Genomic DNA, 9,825 nt, shown 5'->3' on the forward strand with positions numbered 1-9,825 from the left:
CCTCCCTCCCTTCCTTCCTTCCTTCCTTCCTTCCTTCCTTCCGTGTTAGATATATCACCCGAGAAAGCTGTTTTTACTTTGTGGAACCTAGATCCCTCTTTAGTAATTGTTTTCAATTCTGCATTTGAAAAAAATTTGTTTCCTATATTTTGTTCTTAAAAGTGGATGTTCATCCACCTGTAGCCATTTTACAGCCCCTGGGAAAACCGAGAGGGAGACTGCTCTATAGAACATGATTCTCTTGCGATCTGAAAGCCCTTGGCCTGTCTTCCCACCTTACAGTGTCCCCAAGGCAAGCTATCTCACAGCCACACATGTCTTTCTGGGTCTTGTCGCTGACCTGTACTGAGGTGTATTTATCCGTTTACTGGTTACTAGGTGGCTTTGTGCAGCTATTTTTTGTGGCTGACCCCAAGGCTCCTGTTTCCCTTTGTTAGTGCACCAAATGGCTTCCTTGTCTCTCTTCAGAGGCACCATTTACAAAGACAGGCATGGGAGGCTCTCCACAGTCACACAGAGCCACAGCAAGGATCTTTTCACAGTCTCAACAAAAAGCAAGCAATTCAGGAATGAAAGCCCTTGAAAAAGAGAAGATAGATACAAGGTGTCTTCCGATGCGATGTGTTTCTCACCTTCTTCTGCAGTACCCTAACCCTGCAGTCCGGCTCTGCCTATGCACAAAGCCTTCCCCACCAGCTGCCTTCCGTGTAGTGCTGTGACCACATTCTGTGGGGGGCAATGCAAGTAGAGAAGAGAGCCGAATGCCTTTGGGTGGCTCTCTTCACTGACAGCTGCTATGTGCCCTCTACTGCCTTCCCTTTGCTCAGTCCTACTTCCTGATGGCTGGACGGTGGAAGCCATAGCTGCAGCTGACACTGTCATCATGGACCAAGAAGTTGAGGGAGTGGGTAAAGGAGCTAGTCCGCTGATAATCAAATACTGGAAACGTGACGTTGTTTGGGATCTTGCCTGGTAAGACTTAGTTTGTTAAAACCCAAAATGTAACAGCCCCACCCCCTGCAGTAAAACATCCTTTTGAACTTGATCAGTAAGGATAAGTTCTCATTCAGCAGAGCTCTCCAGGCAAGCAAGGCCATTTAGATAATCCATGGAGCCTGTTGACCTCAAGGAATGACAGGCCCAGAGATGCCACCTGTCCCATGTGAACCAGACCTTCTTTGTTTCTGTACTTGAAGACCTTTGTTCATGGTAATAAACCTGTTAAAACATTCCCTTGAACTTGGTTCAAGGTATATAACTTGTTTGATATTCATTGAATCTTGAAGCAGTTTGACAGTAGCAAATCCCACTGTTTCCTTCTGTTAAGCACTTGCAAAAATAAACTTAGAATTTCTAGAATCAACCTGGTCTCTGTCTTTGGCTAAAACAGTGATGGGTATTCCAGAACTTATTTGCCATCAAAAACATGACTTTGGAAATGGACCCCATACCTCCTGGAATAACAAGAGACCTGTGGACTTAATGGTATAGAACCACCATAGCAGGCCTGCCTATACTTCCCCGCATACATACATAGATGAGAATAATATTTCAACATAGTGAAGCCATTTCTATATTGTTCTCTCCTATTCACAACAATGAAAACAATGATCTAAGGCTTCCTTCAGGGGAGGAAGGCTCTATCTCACAGAAAGAGAAGTAAGAAAACCCTAAATCTCAAGTAGTTGAATTTCCCCACTGAAGAATATCAGTGAAAGAGAGGGGAGAGTTCTGTAAAATAAATCACCAAACCAGTCAAACAGTGACTGCATTTACCTACTCTGCCTCCTCATGTGATCTTTATGTTGTCTGAAGGCAGGGTAGAGCGCTCCCAAAGTAGCAGATCCAGGAACGTCACACTCTCTAGTTACTATCTGTCTTAAGGATCCAATGCTGCTATAACAGAAATATTGGTCTTAACAGAAATTTATCCTCTCAGAGTTGGTTGTTCGGTGCTGGCCAGGTGATGTTAATTCATGGCAATCTGATAGACCCTGCCCAGGCCTGGGCCGTCCTCGCCACTGTGGTTCTGGCCGGGTGCAGCCTGACAGTCACTGTGTCAGTCCATTCACTAAGGGTCTTCCTCCTTTTCATGCCCCCTCGACTTGACCCACATGATGTGTCCTTTTCCAGGGACTGGTCTCACCTGACCACACGTCCAAGGTACGTGAGACACAGTCTCGCCAGCCTTGCTTCTAAAGAACATTCCGGAACATACTTCTTCAGAGACATATTTTTGTTTTGTTTTTTGGCAGTCCCTGGTACTTCAATATTCTTCACCAGCACCATAACTCAAACACATTGGTTCTTCAGTGGTCTTCTTTATGTAAAGGTCCAACTGTCTTTATCTACTGTCCAACTATCACATGCACATGAGGCGATTGAGAATACTCAGGACAGGTGCACCTTAGTCATCAAAGGCACACCCATGCTTTTAACCGCTTTGAAGAAGTCTTGTGAAGCATGCGTATCAAATGCAATGTATCCTTTAATCTGCTAACTGCTGCGTCCCTGAGCATTGAGTGTGTATACAAGAAAGACAAAATCTACGGCGACTTCGAGCTTTTCTCTATCATGATGATACCCATTGACCCAGTTTCCTTGACGTTAAGCAGCAATTCACCTTGAAGACGGTAATCCTCAGTCTTCATCAGCAAGTCCTTCTCACTATCAGCTAGTACATTTGAGTCATCTGCATATTGAAAGTTGTGCATATTTAATAAGCCTTCTTACCATCCCGAGACCAAATTCTTTTTTCAGTAATACAGGTTCTCTGATTATTTGCCAGCAACGAGAATAATTAAGTTCAATGAGAAGATACAGCCCTGCCACATACCTCTCTGGATTTGAGATCCTGTAGTATTCTCTTGTTCCGTTAGCTGAACTGCCTCTTGATCTACGTACATTAGTTCTGCATGAGCACAATGGAATGCTTTGGAAGCCACGTGTCTTTGTGTAGTCAATAAAACACATGTAAATATCTTCTGCTATTCTCTGCTATCAGTCAAGATCCATCTGATGTCAGCAACACTATCACTTGTTCCATGTCCGCTCTGTCAATGCACTGCTGCAACCACTGTTGAATGATCTTCAGCAAAATTTTACTTGCATATGCGATCAATACTGTTGTATAATGTGAACATTCTGTGGGGTCACTTTTCTTTGGAGCGAGTCCAATTATGGATTTCTTCCAGTCCGGTGGCCTGAGAGCTGTCTTCCAAGTTTCTTGGCATAGAAGAGTGAGCGTTTCCAGCGCTTCATAATCTTGTTGAAATATTTCAATGGCTATTCCATCAATTCTTAGATCCTGGCCAAGCTAACACCCTCAATGAGGGTTAGGAGGCTGTAAGTTCAAACTAGGGACACTACCCCCAGGGATAGGTTTATTCTCAGATGGCTCACATTTTAGAAGGAAGGTCTTTGCCTTCCTTTTAAAATGATCATCATTTATTCTTTTTTGAAGTAGGTATATATGTCTTCTTTCAGCATCCATGGACCCAGAATTCCATGGAGATCTCCATGTGTTTCAGGCATGAACCCTCCCCTGGGTCTAGGAGGTTCTCAGCGCAGGGACCCCAGGTCCAAAGGTTGCATCCTTCTTCCAGTTGTTCTTTCTTGGTGGTATTCGGTCCCTCTGATCTCTTTGTTTAATCTTTGTTCTCTGTTTAATCTTTTTAAGATCTCAAAAGAGACTGCCTCTAAATATAACCTAATCCTATAGATTAGAACCTCCCTCCCTAATATAACAGTCCCAAATCCTGCCTCCCTAATATCATGGAAATAAGTTTTTACAACTAACAGGATAAGCACTAAGTGGAGGCTCACGGCTCAGCAAAGTTAACACACATTTGTGGGTACTGCGATACCCCCAGATCCCCCAAATCTACTGCACATTTACCACCAGCTGGCCTCAACAGAAACTGAACTTCTATCCATGGGATCCCCCACAGCACTCCTGGGAGATGGGAACTGTTATCCCGCGCTTACAGAGGAGCGGCAAAGGCTCCAAGACGTCAAATAACCTCCTTACTCTCAGAAATCCCTTACTGACTCCTGCCCTTCTGAGAGGCTGTTTTCAGGGGATATTAATTTTATAGGAATCAAAGGGATGTACCATTTTACAATTTACATCCACTAAATAAAAATGCTAAGTTTGCCATCCCTCTGGAAATCTTTCATTTTGGGCAGGCTTTTTTTTAATCCGTTGATCAGGATTTTGAAGTTTACAATTCTGTTGGCCCTGGATGTTATTTCACATGCCATCTGACACACACAGAGCTTTCCACCTGAATGGACACATGGAAAAGTATTGTACCGATCAATCACAATTTCCTAGTCTGACCACGTGAGTCCCAATCTACTTAAATAAGCCCTTTGAAAAGACAGACCAAAGCCACAACATGACTTACCTTTTGTGTGAGCAGAGCTTGAACAACCTGGTTGGCTACCTTTAAAAAATACAGAAAAAAAGTTATTTATATTAATGAGGCTTTATATGCACGGACTCTAATTTACCAATAAGTTTCCTTCAGCATACTGTAGCTAATTAGCTCCTCTTTTTCCTCTTCCCTCTACTTCTAGAGAACCTGATTCTTTGCATAACAAGCCTGTCCTTCTAGGCCATATTTCTCTTGCCCAAAGGTGACCTTACTGCTAATTAAGGCAATTAGGCTGGGACGATCATTCATACCTTGACTTCCACATTTCCATATTTGGAAAAGAAAAAGAATAGCCTTTCATAGGTAAACTATTCCAAGAAGGCTGAAAAATGATCTAGTACCAAACAAGATCCTTATTATCCGTATAGTCTCAACACTTTGCTGATTTGCAGCATGCTTTGCCACGCCTTCCTATTCCTGTGCTGTTGTCCTGCCTGAAGTGACATGCAACAGAGATGGGTTGAAGAGCAGAGAACAGCGACAGCTCGGTGTTCTCGGCAGGCCTCGCTTGCATCCACCGCGTCTCTGCTTACACCACCCTTGCTGGTGCCCATAACAGACTCTGGTAGTTGCTTTAGGCAACATCTATCCTTCCCCTTCTGGCTTGCAAATGCACCTCAGACTTTTGGCTGGACATGTCTAAGTGGGCACATCTTCCAGGGTCCCTTGTCACTAGGTGTGGGCCCGTTTCTGATACGATATAAGCTGGCATATTTTCTTGGTCTAAGGAAGAGGGGTCACTATTTTTCTTCCTATTTTTTCTGTTTGGGCCCGGAACGTGAGAGTGGGAGCGTCAGCAGTTACCTTGACAACCGTTAAGTTCCATGTGAAGGTGACACATCTTTATGTGCAGATAGTCTCTTTCTCCCGCGGAGCAGCTCTGGTGGGTTTGAACTACTGACCTTGTGGTTAGCAGCCCAACACCTACCACACAGTGCTGGCAGGATTCCTTATATTTAATATGAGGAATGTCTAACACACAGCACTGGCAGGATTCCTTATATTTAACATGGGGAACGCCTAACACACAGCACTGGCAGAATGGATTCCTTATAATTATTATGGGGCAAGTCTGGGTCTTAAAAATGGTATACAGAACTGCAGGGCCTACCTCTGAACTTTTAGGTGTACACCATTTGTAGAATTAACACCATTTGTAGAATTAACTTTGGCACTTTGTGCTTGTTTCAACCTGCATGAATCATTCCATTTTTCTATTTTGAGTTTCTACCAATCTTTCTATGTTCTATTTTGTGTTTCTACCAATATGCAACCAAATAAGGTACTTAGTAATATATTGACAGAATATAGTTTGATTTTAATTGCTTTTATTTTTTCTCCAAAGGCAATTTAGTCCAGCAGGGGCAGATATGGCCTCCTTCTCTGCCCTTGAGGTGGATACTGATCGACTTATATGCCAATCTCTGAATTCCATTTCCTTTGGAGGGTTTGGTTTAGGAATGAGCACAGGACACAATTCCAGCTGAGAGCCACGTGTAAAACCAATGACATATTCCTCTAATACATGGATCAGGAATCTACTCCTGACCTACCATTTCTGTACCTACTTAAACTACCATTCCTTTTTCATAGGAAGATTTCAAAGTACTTCACGAAGTACTTCACCATAACCTTGCAGTTCTGTTTCCATGACTACTGTCCATAAGATGAAGGCGAACAGGTGGGCTAGGTAGCACTTTTAAGCTAACGTATAAAGCATAAGCATCTTTGGTAGTGTTAAGGAGTAAAGCAGAGTACAGTGAACCCTCGCCACTTCGCGCTTCGGCGTCTGGGGCTTCACTCTATCGCGGTTTTTGCGTAATAGCGCGTGCTCTGTCATTACTGCCACTGATTGGCTCATACTGTACACGCTTGATGCCATAAATAATATAATAAATAATAAATGATAATTGTAACATCCAAAATGTTTTACTGTATTTTCCCTTTTTCGTTTAATAAATTGGGTAATACGAGTGTCATGGTGACTAACGGGTGTTTTTTCATGTCCTCTATGCTCTAACTATGAAAATATTTGATTTACAAATAAGGAACCCTACTTCGCGGAATTTCATTTATCACGGTAGGGTCTAGAACCGATTAACCGCGATAAACGAGGGTTCACTGTATTTAAATATCCTATATGTAAAGTACTTCTGTTCATTCGTGTGCTCCTTCCTTGATTCCATACCAATTTACTGAAGATCTGTCCGCAAAGATAGATTAGGATATTATCCTTGACAATAAAGAGTTTATAGGAGGCCAGCAAAACAAACAAACAAACAAACACCGGAATGAAACAAAAATACAACACAGAATAACAAACAAACACAGTACAACACAGACCATGTAAGAAAAAACCAATCCTCATCTGGGCAGTGTTGGGCTTCAATGGGAAGCTGAGAGACACATTTTCAACATCTTTTTTTCTCCTGACAACACATTTATTTGGGCCAGGCTAGGGTATCGTGATTTTTGCCTCCCTGCCCAGTCGAGTGGAATGGATTATGATAACCATGTTCTCATGGTGCTTAATTGTTTTTTGATTCAATATTGACAAAACACGACATCCTTAATGACAGTTGGCTACCGGTAAGTATCAGAGGAAGCTGAAACACAAGCTGTCATCACCAGGTGGCTTCAAGGCCGCCACACCACAAGCAGTCGATGATGGCATCCGACGACCCATCATCGATTACTTGGAGCTACACACCTTAGAGAGATTTTCTTTCCATCAGAAGTATTAAATTTGTTATATTGTGGACATTAAGTAAAAAAGGCCTTTGATTGAAATTAAATATGGTGTTGAAGAGCACTGATCTGCGGTAATTGTTTTTCCGTGCAACCAAAGTTAAAGCCACATTCCAGAAACTACCATCAGGCAAGGAAAGCTTCCCTCCATCCACTAACTGGTATTGATGCTCTTTTATCATTGTATCGATACGTGGTCTCAGTACGTGATAAGTGTTACTCACCTCAGACTGCCAATGAAATCAACTCAAAAATCTTTAAGTCTTAAAAATTTCCCCCAATTCAGAAGCACCGTAGAAGTCAAAGTAAAATTACACGCATAGACCGTCTACTTTATTCTTGGCAAATTTTAAAAAGAAAAATGGAATGATTCATGCAGGTGGAAACAAACACAAAGTGCCAAAGTTAATTCTACAAGTGGTGTGCTCCTTTCGAATCACAAACTTTGGATTTGATTCATAGTCTCATAAAGACTGCCTAACATTAATATTTTCTTTTCTTCCTCCAAACTGGCCCCTCACTCAACCAGTCTAGGGAACAGCGGTCACATAAAATAGCGTTATACATGATTTAATAGGACACACAGACTGATACTCCATCCGCAACAGCCCACAGGGGTCATATATTCTTTCTTTGCAATCCAAGAATGTTGCCCTCTAGGCTTATGGACTCTCTATTGAACGCTGTGCCTCCTGGCACGCACTTTGGACAATTGTTTGATCGACCTGATACTTGCACAAAGACACTCCAATGCGTTATTTCTTTCCCTGCTGACATGGGACTCTGTGATTCAGAAGGACTTGCAGGTTCTTTGCCACAGAACAGGCAGGCTGCACAAACCGTGTCTGAGGTGTTGCCTATCAAGGCTGTTTCCTGGGTCTTGTGATGGCTTTTAACAGCTGAGCTTCCCAGATGCAGCGACAGAACAGTTGTGTGGCAGGTGCACATGCCATCTCAACCTGCATCCTCTCATCAGGCCCCATAATGCTGCCTGGAATGGGCCTCGCGCCTCTGCCCAGCCATCATGCTTTAAGCATTTGGGCTGCAAATAATTACCAGCCTGAAGCACCAGCCAATGAAAACAAATAACGTCCTATATCATCTGATGGCTTTCTTTTCAAAAGAAGGGAAAATGTAGCAGCAGCTGGACTGGGCCTGGGGGGTTGGTTGGGGGTGGGCGCACAGGTGCGGGGACTGAGACACGCTGAGCAAAGCTGACGATGCTTTAAGCTCCTGGCTTGTTTAATGACCTCCCTGCAGCTCTCTCTGGTCCTGGGAGATGGAGGTGACACAGAGCCCATGGAGAAGGCCAGGGATCTGTATCTCCTGCATGGTCCAGGTAAGCCCTCTGGCCTCACTGAATGTCCACATCCACCACAGGCTTCCAGGAGTCTGGATTCCTCCTTGCCCTCCTGGGTGGGGCCTGAGGACGGAGGGCAAGCCTGGGTTCAGAGGAAAGGCTGCTTTTTAGCTGCAAAACAGTCCCTGCTGCTGAATAAGAAGCCACATCTAGGTGTCTGTCCAGACACAAGAACAAAAACAAACACAACCAGTTGCCGTGTTGAGCCCCTTAAACCCGGCTCATGGTGCCCCCGTTACACACAAGAACTGCTCCACAGAAGTTCAAACACTAACCTCTGAAGCAGGTCACCAGGCCTTTCTTCCTGGTAGTCACCAGGAATCTCAAGGTAGTGGGGTTTTTTTTTTTGAATCATCAACCTTTCAGCTAGTAGTTGAGCGGTTAACATTGGGGTCACTCAAGGCCTCCCCTGGTTTAGCCACGGCCACGGCCATCATTTTGATTCTAACTCATAGCAACCCAATAAGATGGAGCATTTCTGAGGTTGTAAATCTTTAGGGGAGCAAACAGCTTTGTCTTGCCTCAGCAGAACAGGTGATGGATTTGAACCACCAACCTTACAGTTAGTAGCCCAATGCTTACCAGGGCTCCAAAAACCCAGAAAAAGCAAACTCTACCATAGAGCCAATTCCAACTCATAGTGCCCCTGTGAGTTCTAACATAGGGTATGATGCCTGTCCACACATGTGTGGACTTAGAAGAGCAAGCTGACGTTTCTAACTCATAAAGTAGAGGGTCTGGCTACCTCTCAGGTGGTTGTGAAAACTGGGTGAGGTAACGGGTGTACCCAGATAAACCACCCGACACTGTACCTTGTTTTATTGTGATTCACTTTTTGGGGCCCATAGATATCAAGCAGCTTCAAAAAGTCATGGAAAAACCCCATTGTCTTTTTGTTTCATTTGCCCACAAACCTTTTGAATCCCCCTCATGCTTTTTTTTTTTTTTCAAACAAAACAAAACAACTTGCAGCTCATCAAACAAGTTAATTGGCATCATTTTTCCAAAAAACATCTCGGAACTGCTCGATTCCTGCCTCTGTGTCACAGTTTAGTACCTATCATAATATTTCAAACTGTTTCATAATGCTAATGCACACTCGGTAGAGTACAACGTGGTTCAAATATAACTTTTATACGCACTAGAACACACACAAGAACCCATGTGGCCCATTTCATTGCAATATTTACTTTATTATGGTTGTCTGGAATGGAATCAGCAATATGCCTGCGAGGTATGCCTGTACCCACCTCTCTCTCTCTCTCTCTCTCTCTCTCT

At 43.4% G+C, this 9,825-nt stretch overlaps 1 protein-coding gene across 1 annotated transcript in view; it reads right to left on the reverse strand.

Moving 5' to 3' along the window:
- Window positions 1-9,825, reverse strand: part of NCKAP5 (NCK associated protein 5) — a 734,641-nt gene that overhangs the window by 241,618 nt on the left and 483,198 nt on the right. Inside the window, exon 8 of the mRNA XM_045287417.1 lies at window positions 4,410-4,448. Within this exon, the coding sequence (XP_045143352.1) occupies window positions 4,410-4,448 (39 nt within the window). The remainder of the gene's footprint in view (window positions 1-4,409; window positions 4,449-9,825) is intronic.

This window comes from Echinops telfairi, unplaced genomic scaffold (assembly GCF_000313985.2).
Source record: "Echinops telfairi isolate 266 unplaced genomic scaffold, ASM31398v2 ScPeMD7_15;HRSCAF=58, whole genome shotgun sequence".
NCBI lineage: Eukaryota > Metazoa > Chordata > Mammalia > Afrosoricida > Tenrecidae > Echinops > Echinops telfairi.